This window comes from Phyllobates terribilis, unplaced genomic scaffold (assembly GCF_046119375.1).
Source record: "Phyllobates terribilis strain yellow unplaced genomic scaffold, ASM4611937v1 Scaffold_4__5_contigs__length_816908805, whole genome shotgun sequence".
Taxonomy (NCBI): Eukaryota; Metazoa; Chordata; class Amphibia; order Anura; family Dendrobatidae; genus Phyllobates; species Phyllobates terribilis.
This window is the reverse complement of record NW_027362764.1, coordinates 519,238,023-519,260,548: the sequence shown is the minus strand read 5'-3', so window position 1 is coordinate 519,260,548 and position 22,526 is coordinate 519,238,023. Positions and strand designations below refer to the sequence as shown.

Sequence of the window (22,526 nt, the reverse complement as noted above, 5' to 3'; positions counted from 1 at the left end):
AAGGTGGCAATAAAACATTATATAAACACTGCTCAACAAAATAAAGGGAACACTCAAATAACACATCCTAGATCTGAATGAATGAAATATTCTCATTGAATACTTTGCTCTGTACAAAGTTGAATGTGCTGACAACAAAAATCATCAATGGAAATCAAATTTATTAACCAATGGAGGCCTGGATTTGGAGTCACCCCCAAAATTAAAGTGGAAAAACACACTACAGGCTAATCCAACTTTGATGTAATATCCTTAAAACAAGTCAAAATGAGGCTCAGTATTGTGTGTGGCCTCCACGTACCTGTATGACCTCTCTACAACGCCTGGGCATGCTCCTGATGAGGTTGCGGATGGTCTCCTGTGGGATCTCCTCCCAGACCTGGACTAAAGCATCCGCCAACTCCTGTACAGTCTGTGGTGCAACTTGACGTTGGTGGATGGAGCGAGACATGATGTCCCAGATGTGCTTAATCGGATTCAGGTCTGAGGAACGGGCGGGCCAGTCCATAGCTTCAATGCCTTCATCTTGCAGGAACTGCTGACACACTCCAGCCACATGAGGTCTGGCATTGTCCTGCATTAGGAGGAACCCAGGGCCAATCGCACCGGCATATGGTCACACAAGGGGTCTGAGGATCTAATGGCAGTCAGGCTACCTCTGGTGAGCACACGGAGAGCTGTGCGGCCCTCCAAAGAAATGCCACCCCACACCATTACTGACCCACTGCCAAACCAGTCATGCTGAAGGATGTTGCAGGCAGATCGCTCTCCACGGCGTCTCCAGACTCTGTCATGTCTGTCACATGTGCTCAGTGTGAACCTGCTTTCATCTGTGAAGAGCACATGGCGCCAGTGGCGACTCTGCCAATCCTGTTGTTCTGTGGCAAATGCCAAGTGTCCTGCACGGTGTTGGGCTGTGAGCACAACCCCCATCTGTGGACGTCGGGCTGTCATACCACCCTCATAGAGTCGGTTTCTAACCGTTTGTGCAGACACATGCACATTTGTGGCCTGCTGGAGGTCATTTTGCAGGGCTCCTCCTGTTCCTGATTGAACAAAGGAGGAGGTAACAGTCCTGCTGCTGGGTTGTTGCCCTCCTATGGCCCCCTCCACATCTCCTGGTATCTGCTCCATGCTGACAGACACAGCTACCCTTCTTGCCACAGCTCGCACTGATGTGCCATTCTGGATGAGCTACACTACCTGAGCAACTTCTGTGGGTTGTACTGTAGACACCGCCTCATGCTACTGTACCTCTAAGGGTGAGAGCAATGGCAAAATGAAAAAGTGACCAATACAACAGCTAAAAAGGATGAGAACAGAGAAATGATCTGTGCTCACCACCTGTAGAACCACTCCTTTATAGGGGGTATCTTGCTAATTGCCCATCATTTCTACCTGTTGTCTGTTCCATTTTCACAACAGCAGGAGAAATTGATTCACAATCAGTGTTGCTTCATAACTGGACAGGTAGATTTCACAGAAGTGTTATTGACTTGGAGTTACCTTGTGTTGTTTAAGTGTTCCCTTTATTTTTTTTGAGCAGTGTATATATTTTTTTACAAATGTCAGAATTTTTTTAATCCACTAAAATAACACAAAAAAAAATAGCTGTATTTGTACTATACTGCCTGGTAATTTTTACCATACAAAGAGAACCAATTCATACCACTTATTATTCTCCTGTTTTTCACAACACATTTTTGTAAAGTTAATGGTATCATTCGAAACATGAAGCCCTCATATGGCTATGTGAACAGAAAGATAAAAAAAAAAAGATAAGCCTCATAGAAGAAGGAAAAAAAAACTAAAGTAAAAACTAAAAAGTGCCCAATTTAATATTGCGCTAGTTTCATAGTTTTTAAGGTTGAAGGTAGACATAAATCAGTTCAACCTATACCCTAACATGTTGATACAGTGGAAGGCAAAAAGTTCACAGGGCACTAAACTAAATGGTTTCTGTGTCGTTAATGCTAACAAAGTTTATTCTAGGCAATTATAAAATTATTTATAAAACCTAGTAAAATGTATTAATTCTAATAAGTTGAATTGAGAAACTCTGATTTATAATTGTCTATAAAACAACTTATATATTTTTCTTTTTTTCCAGCACTGACCGTTGGAAGGATTTCCTGCAATGTACTTATAGCGTTTGTTTGACTAAATGCTGCTATTTCACCCCGACATACTGTGCAGAGAACATGTAATGTTTTGTACACGCATTATCAGTATATTTTTAACTAACTGCTGAAGCAGAGTTTACATACAGCTACTCCTCTGTTTTATGGATTGTGCTAATTAAAATGTTCCAGTTTTTCTGATTGTGTATAATACCTGTTTTGTTATGGAGTGGTGGGGGATAAAGAAGTAATTTTATTACAGAACAAAGTAATATTATTTAGGTTCATGGTGCCCGAACAGGCGGCAGCATGAATCAGAGATCCTGCATGTTTCATTTTGGAATACAGCATCGCTTTAGAGAAAAGACATAATTGAAAGATTGGTCGGGGATGAGTTGCCTAGTCCAAGAAATGTTCCCGCAGGCTTCTTCCCGCCGGTTCAAGGAGATTGCCAGGTATCTCCCTATATATATGTCTTTAGCTGTCTAATGCAGGAGCTGCCCGTGATTCGTGCAGCATGAATCAGCTGTCCGATGTAAAACTTTTCAATTTAGCCATAGGGTTGGTTTTCAAAAGTAGGTTAGGCTTGGAATAGACATTTTAACTCTTCCTGACAAAACTGAAAAGTTGAAGAAACCATTTCCCGAATTCCTTCTCCTAATGCAGAGGGAAAAGCCACCGCAGGTAAAAACCTGAAGAATTATCCCCACTCCCTGAAAATTATGAGCCTTACGGAAACCTCAGGAATCCAATTTGAGACTGAAATTTTCACAGAAATTGTCTTTGACACATCAGTATCTCCGGTACGAGTGGTGACAGTTCACACATACCGGAGACCCTGACACATGCAGACCCATTCAAAGCGTCCAACAGGGACAATGATGAAGGTAGTGGTAGTCTGCTCCTGCAGTGTCCCTGTGTAAAAATAAGATTAAAATAATAAAATCCATATACTCACCTGTCCGGAGATGTCCCCGCTGTAATCCGCTGATGCTGAGGAACTGGGGAGAATGAGCCGGAACTGCGCTCAGTGAGTGACAGGACACTGCTCCTGAGCTCACGTTGGAGTGGCTCATTCTCCCCGGCTTCTCTGCTGATCGGTCGCATGGATTACAGCGTGGGACATCTCCGGACAGGTGAGTATAAGGATTTTATTCTTGTTTTTACACAGGGACACTGTGGGAGCAGACTACCACTACCCTCATCATTGTCTCTGCTGGTGCTGGTCACAGAGCCTGCAGGGAACCATGATGAGGGCAGTGTTCAGCACCCGGCGCTTGGGAACAGTGCTACCTGGATGTAGCGCTGATTCCCAAGCGCCAGTACGTGTGATCCTGATGCGGCACACGTGCCGCACAAGGCTGCAACACAGAAAACAAATACGCCTATCTCCGATACCGGAAATGTACGGACATGTGAAACCGGCCTTAGGCTGTGCTCACTGAGTTTTTGACGCTGTGGTTTTTTGCTGCATCAAAAATGCAACGTCTTACAGTTCCAAAAAAGTGGATGGGATTTTTTTTTTCTAACTCCATGTAAACTTAGGCTATGTTCCCATGATGAGCTTTTGATGCTGCAGATTTTCTGCACCTATTAAGTAAATGAGGTTACTTGCATTTTTCTTCATTGCGTCTTTTTTGTTCTGTTAGAATGCCATGTTTGTTATTTAAAAAAAAAAGCTGCTTTGGTTTTGATACTTGTTGGTATTTTGCTTTGACAAAACTTTTATACAGTCATGTGCAATCATCTTAAGAAGCCATGACTCGCCTGCGCAGAAGAACGGTGAAGACACCTTTTCCATCCTTCTATGGTCAGTAAGTATTGAAGTCTAATGGATCCGTTCTCCATAAACAGCCATCAATTTTTCTCCCGTTTGAAAAGGATCCGTGTTTTGCTTACTAGATTCGTTTCAATTAGATGGTTACTTGAAAGTTCACACGTCCAGTAAAATATGGCAAATATTTATTTTCAGGCAGACAAAAAAGTTGTTTGCACAACTTGTCATCGGATTACTGTTGGATCATTTCTAAAGGATGAATACGGGACATGTGAACTTAGCCTAAAGAGTTTGCGCGACTGGATAAACAGTTTTTGTTGCTGTAATAGTGAAAAATAGCTTTTTTATTTAACGTGTTTCAACGCCGAATTGGCGTTGGCGTTTTTCAAGTTTACAAAAAAAAACTACAGTACAGTTTCATTTTTAATTTTTTACATCAAAGACACCAATTCAGCGTTGAACCTGTTTTCCACTACTAAAGCAGCAAAAACTGGTTATCCAGCCGCACAGCCTATCTTTAAAGTGTTTTTTCCTGCTGGTGAACCCAAGCATACTGCGAGAAATGCAGTAAAAACCACATCAGTACTAAGCTCACAGCACAAAGCATAACTTTATTCTGCATGTGCACCATCCCAGGATTTGTGAGGTTAGAAATATAATCCACTGGTCAGCTACAATCCATTCCTTATCTCAATGTTCTTTTCTTGCCATGCAGATACAATACTTACATTTAGGCCACGTTCACAAGTTCAGCATTTTACATCAGTATCTGTAAGCCAAAACCAGGAGTGGAACAATCAGAGGAAAAGTATAATAGAAACACGCCACCACTTCTGTATTTATCACCCACTCCTGGTTTTCGCTTAAATACTGACCAAATACTGACCATGTGAATGTGGCCTTAGGTTCAAGTCTGAACCTAGCAGCAATTATTACTAGCAGTACTAATGGTATGATGATGACCATATGACAGATAGTAGTTTTCAAAAACAAAAGTTACAAATTTCACATTTATTAAAACAATACAAAAAGGAGAAAAAATAACGGCTTATAACATAAATAAGATGTTCGAGGCTTGAACCCTTGTGTTTTCCGGCTCTCCGATCAGAAGGCTCCTCACTAGGTATAATGCGTAGAATTGCTCACGGCTTCTGCACTTACAAGTCCATGGTCTCATGACCGTTCTAAATGTCCAAGTTAAGGTTTGGCATAATAACGATATGTATAAAAAGCACCATGTCACCAGGCAGCCACAGCATCAGTATCTGTACTTTGTGGAGTAGTCCTTGGGAGACACCACTAGACCTCTGCCCTTTCTGGCACCTCTGTAGACCGTTTCCACTATATCAATCATCTCCTGTTTGTCTTCCATTGCCCAGTTAATCTTGTTATTGTTACCGGTGCCTAAATCAATCATAATGTGCTTGTTCCTGTTGTAGGGAGATAGACACAAAATAAACATATTAATGGATAAGCATGCAGGCTTTGGAGGTGAAAGTGTGGAAACAGAAAAGGATCTGTGAGCTCTCCAGACAAGTCTGCTTTATGGGTATGTGCACGAAATTCTGCTGCAAATCCTGATGTGTTGGCAGGAAAAATACTGCATAAAAAATAATGCGCATTTTCCCCACTCATTACTGTGGGTAAAGTCTGCAGCAAAAACGCTGAAAGAATTGACATGTTGCAAATTTAAATCTGCAAGGAAAAAATAAGCAACATGTGTATGAGACTCCAAAAATCATTCAGGTTTTGCAACAAAAACACAACGTGTGTACAGAACCATGATGAGTAAATACCCTATAATCCCCATATTACAATCCTGGAGGCTCCTCAATCCTGGAGGCTGTTCTTTTGTTAATCATCCAATAAATGTATGAACTAATTTACAACTGGGCGTTACTAGTTGAGGGTGCGTCCACAAGCTGCGCTAATGAATGCAGTAGTGCCGCCACCAGCAGGTGCCAGCAAGCGCACAAGGTTAGAAGGAATGTCTCAGTTTTACTGTAAATTCATGTGCTCATTAACCCTCCGTCACATACAATATCGGTTCTAACGAGTTCACATACAATGTGACTGTCAGGCGCAGGCTAGAAAAATACCTATAATATCTAATGTTTGCAATTTCAGTGCTCTAAAAGTGATCAGTGACCTTCATAGGGATGTAATAAAAGAGACTACACATAATCAGTTGCAAAAAAAACCATTTACTTAACATAAAACTAATAACTCTGAAATACAAACATTTCAAAACTCCTGCCAAATAAAAGAGATGTGCCTGTCAGGCCTATTGTATGTGACGGAGGGTTAAGGCCTCATTCAGACGTCCATGTTCAACTTTTTTTTTTTTTACAATCTATGCTGCTATTCACATGTACGTGTTTTTTTGTGGACAGTGTGATCATGCAAAAATCACGGAGACAGGTCTGTTTTTTACAGCAGCACGGATTAAAAGTACCAATACAAGTCTATGGGTCTAAGCTATGGTGGGGGTGTCCTTTTCCTGCTGTGTTGCTGCCTGCTTCTGATTGGTCAGAATCATACAGGGAGAAGTAAACGCCCCCAGAGAAATCTATTTGATTTAGTTATTTCCCAAATACTTTGATTCCTAATATCTCCACAATGAAAAGGCAAAATACATATAAAATGTTTTATTCTTCTATGAAGCTTCTATTATAGCCTATGTCATGTGACCCACAGGGAATATCGGTACAGTTATTGCACTGCTGTGGGAGGTGAGCATCCATTTTTATTTATTTTTTTAAATGAGTCGCTGAAGTGATTAAGCAGGGAATATCACAAAGTGGAAAACCCCTTTAACATCTATGAATATTTAAAAGAAAAAAAAAACTATATAAATGCAGCCACCATATTAAGCCAGAAAAATGGCTGTACTAGTTTTTAAGTTACATAATCACATTAAAGTAGTGAAAATCTCTATTAATGTAAATTCAGGTGATGACAAGAATGTGAATTATGGGAGATATAGATGAACAAATTGAAAACGGATGGGGGCGAAAATAATGTTCAAGCACGTCAATCTCATCTCTGAGATGTATAACATGATGGTCTTGTGGTTAACTAATGTATAGGAAGGAACAGGAGAAAAAGAGATAAGTATGCCAATGTAATGTCGTCGGCTGAGTCCTAAAGGCCAATATGTGGGGACCTCGGGCTCTGATCAGCGCATGCACTCGGGGCTTTCAGTACACATATGATGAACGTGTCCACAAACTCTAGCAGAAGAGGAAACATTTCATACAACCTACCTGAAGAAGAACATGACTGTGCAGGGATCATACAACTCGTACATTTTATTAAAATCAGGGACTTCTGTTATATCCACCAGGTAGATCACAGCAAAGTTTTTCACCTGTAGTGAACAATAAGATAATAGAAATGTTTGTTCTTCACCATACAAGTACAGCACACTGGTGAGTGCATAGCAGACACGGGTAGCTTGTCCTGTGGCTTGGCTCAATGTAGGGCTCTACTGCAGGGTGCACAGTCTTATGCTGTATTCTCTTCCAATATGTAAGCTGTGGCCGCTTGATGGGAGCCCTGAGAACCAGTCTTACTTCCCGGCATATTCATGTTTTTTCTCAGGTAGCCGGCCTGGCACGTTGTCATTGTGTCATGCCGTGCTAAGCAAAAGAAGAGCCATCAGGCAGGAGGTGGTTCTCAGGGTCCTGTGAATCAACTTCCATTATGTATCTAATGTTATCCAGAAACTGTCCTGAATTCATCTGAACACCGCCATTGTTAACCGATGTGTTACTATCTGAACAGTCTTCTGCTGAGATTAACAATATTTGTTTTATTGCTGCACTATGATATACCTACACTTTTTATTTTTAATTTATTTCAAATATGTGACAGATCATAAAACGCCCCGCAGACTGGTGGGAGTCTGGTCCTCCGACCCCAACTGATGGCTCAAAACCTTTGTGACATGTGCAAGAAAGTCCATGAGCCTAGACATCATTAAAGGAAACCCACTCTTCATACTGCTTCCAACATAATCAATTTCATTAAAATCACCAGTGAGCGACTAGTCAAGGGGGCATTTCTTTCCCAGGACTAATCTTATTATCACACCCCGGTAGGCATGTGTGACATGATCTGCATAGTAAGCATAGCAAAAGTAAACCAAGTGTATGCACCTATGCTTCATCTGCAAATCTTGTGGCTGGCTAAGTCCATCACCGCTGCCTCCTCGGCCATGTGCACCACTTATAGCGCAATTGGTAAGCAAAGAGCCGGCTGTGATATCGCTCTTGCAAATTAAGTTGTTCATGTCCTCTGAGGTGCAATAACATAATCATTGGGAATGATTAGTCCAGAAGAACAAAAATAGCCCCCTTGACTAGTCACCCGCTGACTTACACAGCTCTGGCCAAAATAACTAAACAGAAAACAAGAGAAAGGGGCTTGATAGAAGCAGTAGAAAGAGTGGGATAGAGACATTGGGAAATCCATCAAGTTACCGCAAGGTGTGCACGCTCACGCAGGAACACCGCACATGTCTGGCATGAGCGCATACAGTTAAGTATGGGTACAGACTTTCTACGACACCATTCTGTATGCACGCTCCTGCTACCATTTCACAACTGTTTGAGCAATCAGTTGGGGTCTCAGGATCCGGATCCCTATCGATCTGCAGGACATTTTCATACTGTCACATTAGAAACAAAAAAAAGTGTAAGTACCTTTCAACTGTGCGTTGGACTGCCAGCTTTTCTTCCCGATCCTCCCATACATCTGGGACTGAGCAGGCATAGAGGAGAGGGGAGTAATCTGCGGGCAGACGGCTGCACCCTGCCTTGTCCTTATTACCCCTCCTCCAAAATCTGCAACCAGGGGACACTAGACAATCGGAAGAGCTGCTCAAATAGTCGGGTTCGGTCAGCTCTCCTGTAACGTGTATGGCCATCTTTGGCCGAGAACATAAGCCGGATGTAAATGACACACTGGGGAATACAGCAGTAGTTACAGAAAACCTACCATCCATGGAATCAGCCCCAACGTTAGGCACCGGCCCAAACCTTCACTCCTTCGATAAGCTGGAATGTCTAATGTGGGACCGTACTGTCCCCTGATTCCTACGGGCTAATATTAATTACACTTCACTTCATCGGAATTGTCCCACAATAATAAACCACATTTCTCTGTTAGATTAAAAAAAACATAAGAATTGTTAATCTCAAATAATTAAAAAAATGCCTGTGTGTAGATACGGTTGTTACTTGTTCTAGCCCCCCGCAGTTCTCTGAGGTGTCCGCCTGATGTGTCCGATGTTGGTGAGAAGCAGCCGCTTTTCTGCTGATTTTTATTTGCTTATTTTGCGTCTTGTGCACAAGGATGTTCTGAGAATCCGAGAACAGCAGGGGGCGCTAGAACAGTTAGCCAACTAATTTCTAGACTATGAAAAATTGTTTTGTCTGATCCAACATAGAAAATAGTGAAATTGTAGGATGATCCCTTTAAGATGAGCACACTATTGATTTATAAGGCAGTAGTTCACCTCCACATCCTCGTGTTCACACTGACCTTCTCAGCTATGCTGTACAAAACTTCATCCATCTTCATACAAGTGGGATCCCAATCATGTCCAAAGCGGATAACCAACACGCGGTCTTCCTCAGAAAGGATGGCCTGGTCGACCTGCCAGCCATTGTGCAAATGTGGAAGCATATAAGACATCCTGACGGGTTTCTTTTACCTTTACAAGATGAGACAGTAACGTATTAGATAAGACGGTTCACAAAGCACAACCACGGGATAGAGGAGCACTATGATCGCTGGGAATCCCAAAGATCACAAGAATGGGGATCCCGTACTCCCCGATGAATGGAGCAGCGGTCACAAGTGCTCCTTCATTGTCTAGGAGACTGGAAATAAATGGCGCACATGATCACTGATTCACTCATTGTCTATGGGACTGACAGAGCCAAGAACAGCGCTGTGTCAGTACCAAACCCAATGAGTGGATCTGCAGCACAACATGGACCGGCGATAAATGTTCTGGACATGTAGATAAGGCATAGACAACGGCGTTGGTGGGCTAGTAATGTAGGTTTTACACATGCTGATAATTGGGAATGAGCACTCCAAGGACTGACTAATGGACTGCTAATCCTCTGAAAGATGAGTAAAACGCTTGTTTGTTCGGTGCAATATTTTTTAAAGGGGTCGCCCGGCCTTAAAGTACAAGTCTGCAGTCACTATGAGGATTCTTGCCTGCTGTCACATGCCGACTAGCCATGTGCAGCCTCAATGCAAGTGTATTGACCGAGGGCGGACATGTCTAGCTGGAATGTGGCCAGAAGTATGCAAATGACATATTTGCAGTTACATGATCACCCACTCCCCGGCACCGGAGAATCCTCACATTGTGCAGTGTGCGAACTGTGAGGATTCACAAGTCTGCAGAGAGTGACTGCAGACTTGTACCCTAAGGCCGGACAACCCTCTTTAATCATAGCCTAAAACTATGTGCCCACGATGCAGAAATGCTGCAGATTTTTTCCGCTTCTCCCTGGCAGGAAAAACACATGCGGATTTTACATGCGTTTTTCCCGCCAGGTAGAAGCGTTTGTCAAGCGTTTCTGCATGCGGATTATCAAGCGCTTTTCCAAGCAATTTTAGCATCACTTGGAAAGTGCTTGACAACTTGGTCACACTATATAAATCCATGCAACCCGCATGGATTTATAGTAGTGTGACCAAGTAATAGTTTAAAAAAAAAAAAAGAATAAGAATGGTAAAAAAATAAAGATTATACATACCTTCCGATGGCCCCCGGTATTTTCTCCGCTGCATCCGGTCTGTTGTATGGGTTGCGGTGGTGTGAAAGGACCTGCCATGACGTCATTTAGACGCGTGACCTGTCACATGACTAAATTACGTCATGGCAGGTCCTTTCACACCACCGCAACCCATACAACAGACTGGACGCATCGCTGAGGAGACCGGGGGACATCGGAAGGTAAGTATAATCTTTATTTTAAATTTTTTTTTTTTTTTTTTTTTACAGGTACCATGTATCTGGAGGAGTCTTTTCTTCTCTAGACCCGGGTACCATCCGCACACTGAACCATATGATATCCGCTTGTGCAAATGTGTTCATATGGATATTAAGCGATTCAATGCAAGTCAATGGCGGCAATTACGCTGCATGTCCACAAAATTAATGGACATGCTGCATATTTTTCCGCAATGATAATCCGCAGCGGAAATTTCCGCAGCATGTGCACATGCGGATTATCATTGGGGACCATGGGGCACGTATTACCAAGCATTTTTTAAGCATTTTCGCTGCAGAAATTCCGCAGCAAAAGAGGTTGAAAAACGCATAGTGGGCACGCAGCCTTAAGCTGCACATCCTCTTGTGTATCTAAGATATATCCTGATGAAAACAATTATATGTTATGCGCACAGAACAATCCTATTAGAGTGATAGCATTAAAGGGTTTCTTTGGGATCAGAACCCCTGGTCCCCCCCAGCTACAGTTAAAAAAAAAACAAAAAACAAAAAACACCACAGCTGTCCTTTACACACCTTCCCCAGGTCCAGAAAGTACACTAGCCAATGGTTGCCCTTAAACGACTGCTGGCTGGTTATACAGAAGCTGATCGGCAGCTAATGGGAACCGGTCACGTTTTTTTTCACATGACAGGTTCCCTTTAAAGAAGTTGTCCAATACTTTAGATTGGACGGCCGACTTCCCACATACACAGAACAATCATTTCTACATTGGCTCTGCCCCACACAGCAGCAATGCTCTCGGCAGCACAGCTGTGCACAGGACGGTGAGCAGGTTAGAAAAGCTTAAAACTCATTCACTAGATGAGGACTGAGGGGTCTGCTCGGTGATGGCACGCTCCAACCCGACCATCGTCCGGTGCAATGCAGCCAGTGTAGATCGCATGGCCGTGGGGTCACCCAGGGGTTATGGGGCTCCTCCTGCAGCCAGGTAACAGCTCGGTGCTAGGAGCACCGCACTCCCGCCCGGGGTCACTTACCGCACAGCGGCCGCCCCGCACACTGCGAGCACAACCGGAACTCAGCCGTCTCGTCCTGCTCATTTCCGCTCTGCATTCCCATCCCGCCATGTTTACCATGGGAAATGGCAGACCGCCGCCTCCTCTCGGTATAGTAAAAAAATCTGACTGGAATGATACCGACATCTTGTAAAGATTGATGATTTTCAAAAAAATCTCAACATTTGTATATGATGTATTTCCTCAGCCGCGCTGATTTACTAATGCCCAATTCAAAGATGGCGGCTCATGTCTCTAGTGACATCACATGTGACTCCGCCCCTTACAGGATGCCACCTCTGTATATGCTGCTGGAAGAGAAGAGCAATGTTTCAGTCTGTCACAGGGTTGTAATGGTAACAGTCCCACGCGCTCCACTGTGGTGCCACTATACCGGCGCTTTAACTCCGGCTGCCTGGTGGAGCTGCGACTTGTAGTTAGTTCCCCAGCTGCTGTAAGGACAGAGAGGTATGGCCACAGAGAAGCGAAGGCTGGCTGTAAATAGAGGGCTGTGGTTATTATGCCAGGGCTGGCAGGGTCAAGGTAAAGGGGCAGGGCTGGCACCGCGCATGCTCAGTGTTGGTGTCAGAGATTCTTAGGGGCAGCCGCTGTTGTGCTGCAGTTCACCATCTGAGCTGGAGGTGAGTTGTAGAGCTGAGGAGTAATATCATGATATAGACATACGATTATTCTGCACCAAAGTGTCGACCTATTAGTGCCACAGCTGGGGAGGCCCTGTCCGGCGCTGGTGGGGTGGCCATGTCCGGCGCTGGTGGGGTGGCCATGTCCGGCGCTGGTGGGGTGGCCCTGTCCGGCGCTGGTGGGGTGGCCCTGTCCGGCGCTGGTGGGGTGGCCATGTCCGGCGCTGGTGGGGTGGCCATGTCCGGCGCTGGTGGGGTGGCCCTGTCCGGCGCTGGTGGGGAGGCCATGTCCGGCGCTGGTGGGGAGGCCATGTCCGGCGCTGGTGGGGAGGCCATGTCCGGCGCTGGTGGGGAGGCCATGTCCGGCGCTGGTGGGGAGGCCATGTCCGGCGCTGGTGGGGAGGCCATGTCCGGCGCTGGTGGGGAGGCCATGTCCGGCGCTGGTGGGGTGGCCCTGTCCGGCGCTGGTGGGGTGGCCCTGTCCGGCGCTGGTGGGGTGGCCCTGTCCGGCGCTGGTGGGGTGGCCCTGTCCGGCGCTGGTGGGGTGGCCCTGTCCGGCGCTGGTGGGGTGGCCCTGTCCGGCGCTGGTGGGGAGGCCATGTCCGGCGCTGGTGGGGAGGCCATGTCCGGCGCTGGTGGGGAGGCCATGTCCGGCGCTGGTGGGGAGGCCATGTCCGGCGCTGGTGGGGAGGCCATGTCCGGCGCTGGTGGGGAGGCCATGTCCGGCACAGCTGCGCGTCCCTGGACTGAAATGTTTGTTCAGATGAGTTTTTCATTTCATTGGCAATAACATCCAGGTGTTGTGGAAGCAGAACTGATGGGCACCTGAATGGATGGCACACCGGCATTGCGCCATGTAAATGCTACAGTCAGACATTGGCAGCAGCATTTAACTAGTTAAACAGCAGCAATCTGAGAAAAGTCCAATTGCCTCCCTTAGAGACAGGTGTCGGCTCCTGACCCCGCTCCATACATCCTCTTCGTATAACATTTTGTGCAGTTTGGCCAATAGCAGTGACTGCAGAATACAGGGAGGTAAGCCGCATGTTGTAGAGCAGGAGGCATGAGCGGCTTAATATGTAGTTTTGGGGTTATATTTATATTAACTTGTATTTTAGTCATGTAAATCTGTTATTTGGGGCTTAGCGGTCCAGTACGTAAAGCTGTCTGTACATGTGCAGTAAGGGCAAGATCACACTGCATTTCCGCAACAGTTTATACTGTAATATAAAAAAATGTTTTTTTTTAAAAAGAACAGCACAGCTCTGACAACTGCATAGTGGCCAATGTCGGGTGCTGCACATCCACTCCCATTCATTGAAAGAGGTGCTGATGTGCAGTACCCTCCTGCATCCACTGCACAGTTGGTGGAGCTGTGCAGCTCTGCAACTGATCACATCTGTTCACCACCAGCACCACGGACAGCTGATCGGTGGCAGTGCTGGGTGTTGCACCCCTCATCAATCTGATATTGATGACCTATCCTGAGTTTAGGCCATCAGTATAAAAGTACTGGCCAACCCTTTTAAAAATAGGTTTCTTAATTCCAACAGCTCGGATCTGCTTTCTACAGAAATGTAAAAATATGTAGGTGAAATATTGGTTGAAAAAATGGCCGAGTTATTGCGTCCTCATATTTACTGCTATCAGAACAGTGTAAAAACAGGTGTTGGCAAAAAGGTGTAAAATATGCAACCAAATGTTCAATAAGTAGTCAGACTACAATGAAATAAGAAGGAAAGATCTTTGAACAAATCATTAAACAACATGTCTGAAAGTACCTTCATGAGACTGAAGTGATTAACCAGAGTCAGCATGGGTTTGTAACTAATAAGTCATGTCAGACTAACTTAATTTCCTTCTATGACAGAATCACTGACTGGGTGGATCAGGGAAACGCAGTAGATATAGTATATCTCGACTTCAGCAAAGCATTTGACAAAGTATCGCCTACCATTCTTATTGAAAAAATGACCAACTATAGAATGGACAAGGCAACTGTTAGGTGGATTCATAACTGGCTTAGTGATCGGACCCAAAGAGTGGTCATAAATGGCTTCACATCCAGTTGGAAGAATGTCTCAAGTGGGGTACCACAAGGCTCTGTCCTGGGTCCTGGTGTTGTTCATCATGTTTATCAATGATTTAGATGAAGGAATTGAGGGTAAACTGATTAAATTTTCTGATGACACAAAGCTAGGAGGGATAGCTAATACTAGAGAAGAGAGAGAGGATTCAAGAAGACCTAACAAACTGAAACTGTAGGCAGCAACTAACAGAATGATTTTTAACAGGGAGAAATGCAGAATCCTACATCTGGGCAAGAAAACTGAAAAAAGCATATACAGAATGGGAGTAACAGAACTAAGCAACAGCACGTGTGAAAAAGACTTAGGTATACTAATAGATCATAGACTGAACATGAGTCAACAGTGTGATGCAGCAGCCACAAAGGCAAACACTGAAGCATAGAGTCTAGATCACATGAAGTAATTATCGCCCACTACTCCTCTTTGGTCAGATCTCATCTGGAATATTGTGTCCAGCTCTGGGCACCACATTTTAAAAAAGACATGAAGAAACTGGAGCAAGTTCAGAGAAGAGCGACCAGAATGGTGACCGAGGTAGTAAAATTCACCGCACACTCTTAGGCTTGGGTGATGCAGAATATTTTTATTATAGTCTGTGAAAATAGGGAATATGACAAAAAAAGCGACTATATTACATTACATGACGTTTCGACCCGTCTAGGGTCTTTAATCATTATGTCGTTGATTATTGCAAGATAGAATTTATTCTGTTACTGAAAAAAAAGGGTCCAAAGTTGAGGGTATCATAGAAAAGATACTGTATAGTCGTCCGCACAAGGTATTTTGTTTGTGCTTTGGATTCACGGCTTTATGTCGCGCTATCGCGCCTTGCTGCTGTTGGCATCTTTCATTTTCATCGGTGTTAGGGCTCGCTCACAGCGTATAACATGGCCGAGTGTTATCTAATGTTTTATCGGATAGCACTCGGCCCAATGTTATACTATGGGGCAGTGCAGATCTGCAATTTTTTTTCCCATGCTGATTCGGTATGAAAACACAATCACAGCATTCTGTAAGTGGCTCTGCAAATTGGATCACGAACACCCTACAGGTCTATGGGTGGATGTGAAACATCAGACTGCACTCGGATGTCATCCAAGTGCAGTCCATTGTATGTGCACAGAGACAATGGAGAAATTAAGGTCACAGTAAGGTGACACTTGGATCAAGCTCTGACAGAGTTTGAGCCGAGTGTCATTAGCATAATCGGCCTGATTCTGTCGCATGAGAGAATATACGTGTGAGCGAGTTCTTAGGCCACTGTGTCTGTTTTAACCATTAAAGTTTCATTTGATTTTTTTTTTTTTATGTGCAATAAGGTTTCTCAAGCTTCTCTTTTCAAAGAAACATGATAATCCGACGTCACTAAGATGCAACAAGAATGGTATCCAAGTGCTGTTTGATTCCATTCAATGACCCGTAGGCTTATATTGGTAGGTTTGATCCATGACTTGGATAAAATCGTACAACTCTCCATGTTTTTGTGCGGACCAGACTACAAAAAAAGACGGACTTGTGTACAGCCCCATAAACTATAATGGGTACGAGTGCTATCTGTAAAACACATAGATAGAACTGATGGCGTGAAAAACTGAGGTCTGAACGAGGCCTTAAAGTGCCTAGAAAAAGGTATGAGATTTAAAGGTGCCAAATTTTTAAAGTTGTAGGCGATTTTTGGCTCAGAATGTTGATGTCTGTATGGCCACATGGGGACAGTGCGGCTCCCATTATTCTATATAGGCTTAATGCACAGGACTCCGCTTAGGGGCTCGTTCAGACAAGCATATAAGTCAGACATGTGCTATCCGATTTTAAATGGATTATCACGCGGACAGCACACTGACTCTTAACAGTAGAGTTGTTCAGATAAATGATTATTTTCACAGTCCGAATGTCCATGTGAAAAAAAAATCTCAGCATGCACAACTATGGTCTGCTGTACGGACCAGACTAGTGCATGTCAATAGCAAGCGGCCCCTGCGGCCCTCCGATATTCAGGCGAGCACACAGAGCTGCACCCGGAGCCAGTCATCTGCAATTTGCTTACATGACTGGCCTTAGTTTTTTTATGGTCGTCTGAACTCGGCCTTACACTGTGGCATGAGACTCTGTAGATGTTACACAATTACCCAGAACTTAACTATTGGACTTGTAGATTGAAGTGACCCTTGTACCGATGTCTTGTGACTGCTGTCTCAGCAGCAAGGACAGATCTAAACTCTCCGGGTACGGTACATTCATTTATCTTCTATTTTAGGGAGGATAAATGTCAGATACCATGTTGTAGTTATGCAGTATTGGGGGCACAGGAATGCCAGATATACTTATGTAAGAAACTTCCTGATGAAGACAGGGGTTTTATCTGTAGCACTGAAAAGATAAGAAAATGACCATAGGGCCTCATTCAGACGTCTTGAGATTTTTCTTGTATGCAAAAAATCTATTTCAGCAGTGTTTTGGATTAGATTTTCATTAGTGATTCAGTTTTTATCATCAGAGATTCGTTAGTGATTTTCTCAAATGCTCAATCAAAAAAAATAAACTCTACCCATTACAGTGTTATAAGCGGACTGGATACTGATTGCACTCTGATGCCATCCATGTGCTGTCCCTGATTTTTACATACCCATAGCCTTGTAGGGCTGATTTTGATCTGAGCCTTAAATCATAAATGGGCATGGAGAGATCCATTAGAGCCAGAGCAATAGATTTAAGTAGTAGGATAGGAAGTGTTTCTGCGCTCTCCGGAATACGACACAAATATTGGTAAAGAGGATTGTAGGTTTATTGTCAACGTGTTTCAGAGTCCACTGACTCCTTCCTCAGGACAACCATACATGATGTAGTAAATAACCTCGGCACTCAAGATATATGAATAAATGTGAAAATTTATTACAATCATAGTCCAATCCAAAAGAGCAGTAGATGTTTCGGCCAATCAGTGGCCTTCATCAATACAATCAAGTGTGGATTGGAGTAAGTCCAGAGGAAATAGGCAAAAAGTCTCTAGAAGTAGAGGTCAGTCTTGTGCGTCCTGGAAGTGGTCCTGTGAATCCAACGCGGAGTCCACAACTAGCGGTGGACTCCGCGTTTGATTCACAGGACCACTTCCAGGACGCACAGGACTGACCTCTACTTCTAGAGACTTTTTGCCTATTTCCTCTGGACTTACTCCAATCCACACTTGATTGTATTGATGAAGGCCACTGATTGGCCGAAACGTCTACTGCTCTTTTGGATTGGACTATGATTGTAATAAATTTTCACATTTATTCATATATCTTGAGTGCCGAGGTTATTTACTACATTACGGGTTAGGCCCCTACTCGAGCACCTCTCTCCAGCGGTGGTGCGGTGATATATTCCTCTAACCATACATGATGTGTGACCTCCGACCAGCAAACACAGGAGCTGCCGGCAGGTCACTTTTCGCCGGAGACAGACCGAATCGACACTGGGAAAGAATTAAGGCCGACAGGTGAGTATGTGACACGAGGGGTCAGGGAACTTACATTTAAAGCACCAATGGTGCAATAAAACAACACTGGAGAAGTGCTTTAATAGGGAGAAGGTGGAAAGCGAGAACCAAGCAGGAAGAACCATCTAAGGCGATGTTCACACGCTGCATTTTTCAGATTTTTTTGTGTGCGTAAGGCTGCGTGCCCACGTTGCGTATTACAAGCGTATATGCTGCGGAATTTCCGCAGCGTAAACGCTTGTAAAACGCATGTATATCCGCACCCCATGGTCCCCAATGGCATTCCGCAATGTCAATGCACATGCTGTGGATTTTTCCGCAGCGTATATGCTGCGGTCAAAAATCCGCAGCATGTTCATTAATTTTGCGTTGCCGCATGCGGATGGTACCCAAGTCTGGAGGAGAGGAGACTCTCATCCAGACCTGGGTACCAAAGAACCTGTAAAAAAAAGAATAAAATAAAGTTTATACTTATCTTCTGATGTCTTCCCGGTGTTTTCCCGGTGTCGCGAGGTGTGTGAAGGACCTGCCACGTCATTGAGTCATGTGACCCATCACATGATTCAATGACGTCACCGAAGGTCCTGCACACAACAGCGTGAGCCACTCAAGACTCCGGACGGGGCACAGAATGCATCGGTAGGTGAGTATAAACTTTATTTTTTATTTTTTACCATTCTGATTCTTTTTTTTTAACTATTACTTGGTCACACTATATAAATCCATGCCGGTTGCATGGATTTATATAGTGTGAACAAGTTGTCAAGCACTTTTCCAAGTGATGCTTGAATCACTTGGAGAAGTGCTTGATAACCCGCATGTAGAAATGCATGCAAAGACGCCTCACATACGCTTCTACCTGGCGGGAAAACCGCATGTAAAATCCGCATGCGATTTTCCCGCCAGGGAGAAGCGTAAAAAATATGCTTCATTTCCGCAACGTGGGCACATAGCCTAGAACTGCTGCATTTTACAGTACTACCAAAATGAATGAGATTTGTAAGATCTCATTCACATTGTGCATTTTATTTTCTTTGCATTGGATGTTTTTGGTTGTCATTAAGACTTGAAAAGAGAAAACACAGTAGTTTGACAATAAATGGCTTCACCCAACCAATAACCATGAGTGGAGAAAAAGTTTTTTGGTATCATTCATATTCTCTGAAACCATGCCAAGAAAGGAAAAATTCTGCCGGGGTATGTAAACTTTTGAGCACAACTGTATGAGTGTCGTGGTTCTATATGGTACACATTATCTGTGGAGGTTCTACAGGGTATATATTATATTGTCTGTTTTTCTATACCCAGGGTTGATCAGATATTTTGCAACTCTAGCATTTGCATTGTTTTTTTCTTATTTGACTCTTATATATCTTGTGTTATTGATTAGCCGGTGACCTTGCTGCTGGGTGGTTTGGGATGTCAGAACTCCATTATGAGACCTCTGACATGTGTCTATAACCTTTTGTTTTTTTTAAATGTTTTTAATAGTTGTTGTTTTGCTGGTAAATGTTATATGTTAATAAAGGTTTTGCATATTTTTCTGAGATCCCCTTGTGTTGCATTCTCTCTTCTCATTTTGACTAGTTTGTCCAACATGCAACGGGTTGATCTGTAGCTCTGTATTGGGTGGTGCCCGCCTTATTGTCTCTCTAATGTGCATAGAGGCACACGACACTTCTTAGATGCTCCTGATCCATTAAGAGATATGTCCCTTGTAATAAAGGCCCCGTCACACTTAGCGACGCTGCAACGATCCCGACAACGATATGACCTGAATCTTTCCACGATGTCCTGCTCCTGGTTACCAGCCTGCTGAAGCAGGAGCAGGCTGGTAACCATGGTAAACATCGGGTTACTAGGGGCACACGCGCACCTAGTAACCCGTTGTTTATCATGGTTACCACTCTGCTACAGTGAGCGGGAGGTTACCGCTCACTTTAGCAGGCTCGTAACCATGATAAACAACGGGTTACTAGGTGCGCGTGTGCCCCTAGTAACCCGATGTTTATCATGGTTACCAGCTTGATCGCTGCTCCCGCTGGTCACACACAGCGATGTGTGCTGACCAGCGGGAGAGCAACGACCAAAAAATGGTCCAGGACACTTTGCAGCGATCAGCGACCTCACAGCAGGGGCCTGATCGCTGCAAAGTGTCACACATAGCGACATCGCTGGTGAGGTCGCTGTTGCGTCACCAAAACCGTGACTCAGCAGCGATCTCGCTATGTGAGACGGGGGGCTTTAGGAGCATCTATCTCCACCACGTCACCTTATCAAGACAGAGAGAAAACAATGGTCGGTCTTGATGAATCAGGGTGATAATGTTTTTGGTTCTGATTATGAGCAGTTGTAATAACCATATTTGATCTCTGATTCAGTGTTTTATTCTTGTGCACAGCTCACCAGATTGCACTGTCCCCCAACACCGATTGATTCCACGCTAACTGGGTAGGGGGAGATATAACTGGGATGACACTTGGAATTGTTGGAATGGGGAGGATTGGATACAAGATTGCTCAGCGAGCTAAAGCATTTGAGATGAAGATTTTGTATCACAATAGGCACCGCAGGTAAATCATAACTGCAAATTATTGTTACGGGTGGGATTACACCACACAGGTCGCCCATGGCAGACAGAAACAAATCTGGGGTCCTGATCTCTCTGATCCCTGTTTGATATGGGTGCTATGAACTTATACAAGACACTACCTGAAGATTCTTGTCTCTCAGTGAAGGTGATAAAACAAATCCGGCCTTCTATAATGTCATTTATTGCCATGAGTAGAAGAGAAACACGTTACAATATGTTTGTACAACTTTTTCATTTTGGGTTAATCTCTGCACCAAATTCACATTTATTTTTTTGCAGCATTTTTCCTGCCAAGAGAGGCGTTTTTACTGATGACAGAAATGCTGGAAAAATTCAGCGTGTGAACATACCCTTACGAGATTCAAGTTACAATAATAACCATTGTGCTTAACTAGGAAGAATGGTTAATAAGTAGCTCCAATCCATCAATTAATAATTAATGCTTTTAAAATAAGACACTGTAGACACATATCCCATCAACCAAATGTTTGACCAGAAACCTGACTATTTAGTTTTCCACTATTTTTGTTCCTCCTTTCAGAATGACTGAAAGCAAAGAGCTGCCTGGAGCATTAGTGGAGGAGATCGGAGGACCTAATGGAGTGATGGAAGAACATGTTGACTTTCTGAAGGAGCGCTTTACTTTAATTACCATGAAAGAGTTAAAGGAAAATAAGGAAGAGTTAGCTGAAAAGATCGTATGCATCTTTAACTGGGGAAACAAACCGGATGTTGAGCGCGAGCTCCTGAGATGCCTACCTCGGCTCAAAGTAGTGGCAAGTGCTGGAGCTGGAGTTGACCACTTGGATGTGAAGATGATTTCAAGCTTTGGCGTAAAAGTGGCTAATACACCGCATGCTGTCACCAATTCCACAGCAGACCTGGCGATGACATTGCTACTGGTGGCAGCCAGGAACTTTATGGAGGGTAATGTAAATTTAAACCTTTATGCACCGCAATAACTGCATACACATGGTAGTAGATTCCCTTCCTACAGCTTCATTTCAGCAAATGTGTAAGGTTACATTGCCCAGTAATTTCTATATGCAGCTAAAGGAACAGTTGTCTATGCGATATTAATAACACTTTTACATTTTTTTTTTATCTAAAGATTAAATAATTTTTTTTATTGTTAGGAAATATATATATGCAAGCAACCTGTATCATGGCTTCTGAAAATTTGGTCTGGCCACGTAAAGCCTCCCCTCCTCCCGTGGCTGTCTGCAATAAGAGGGAGCAGTTGGTTATGTGCTCACCACTGTGCAGCGCTAATTTGTTGATGCCTGCACAATAGAAAAGTTCTACAACTTATTTAGGATGCAGCAGCGACGACTGTAACAGACCCCTAATATCTTCATGGTTTAGACCTCTTAGGTGATTCAACAGTTCGGTGCCCCCCCGACAGGTAATTCACTGAAATGGACCTTTGAGGTTGTTCACAGCTTTGGTGCTGAGCTGCCTCTCCACTTCTGCTGTGACCTGTACACAGGATAGGGCTTCTTCATCGGATAGGGTCCTGCCTTCCTCTGCTCTGTGTGCATGTTGGGCAGTGACATGCCTGGCCCATTTATGAAAGAAAATATCAAAATGACCCCCAAACCCATGCATTACTAGTAGGATGAGGTAGTGGGAAACGATTCTTGTGTTTTTGTAGACCGTGTACTGGGGTGGTCTCTCCCAGAATACAGCGGGCCGAGGACAAAGAACACGACCAGGCAATTTGTTAGGAAACTAATTTTTACTAACAACAAAATCAGTGTTATCCCGGAAACGTAATAAAGAAACAC

The 22,526-nt window shown here is 43.9% G+C and overlaps 2 protein-coding genes across 12 annotated transcripts in view; one reads left to right on the top strand and one right to left on the bottom strand.

Moving 5' to 3' along the window:
* Positions 1-4,889: 4,889 nt before the first annotated feature.
* TXNL4A (thioredoxin like 4A) lies at positions 4,890-12,440 on the bottom strand. 2 transcript variants are annotated; one of them, XM_073678893.1, is made up of 5 exons: positions 11,920-12,440; positions 9,445-9,616; positions 8,899-9,003; positions 7,164-7,267; positions 4,890-5,327 (listed from the first exon to the last, which is right to left on the bottom strand). In XM_073678893.1, the coding sequence occupies exons 2-5, from the start codon at positions 9,595-9,597 to the stop codon at positions 5,156-5,158; spliced, it is 534 nt and encodes a 177-aa protein (XP_073534994.1). In that variant the 5' UTR covers positions 9,598-9,616; positions 11,920-12,440; the 3' UTR covers positions 4,890-5,155. The 2 variants fall into 2 exon arrangements, with proteins under 2 accessions (XP_073534994.1, XP_073534995.1); XM_073678894.1 differs by lacking the exon at positions 8,899-9,003 and having other exon boundaries at positions 11,920-12,423.
* The window catches only part of LOC141265614 (probable 2-ketogluconate reductase), a 26,547-nt gene continuing 16,045 nt past the window's right edge, over positions 12,025-22,526 (top strand). For 2 of the 10 annotated variants that reach the window (XM_073678883.1, XM_073678882.1), the window contains exons 1-3: positions 12,419-12,578; positions 20,548-20,719; positions 21,281-21,666. In XM_073678883.1, coding sequence (XP_073534984.1) covers positions 20,619-20,719; positions 21,281-21,666 — 487 coding nt within the window. In that variant the 5' untranslated portion in view covers positions 12,419-12,578; positions 20,548-20,618. The other 8 variants (XM_073678885.1, XM_073678888.1, XM_073678884.1 and 5 more) reach the window with 8 other exon arrangements.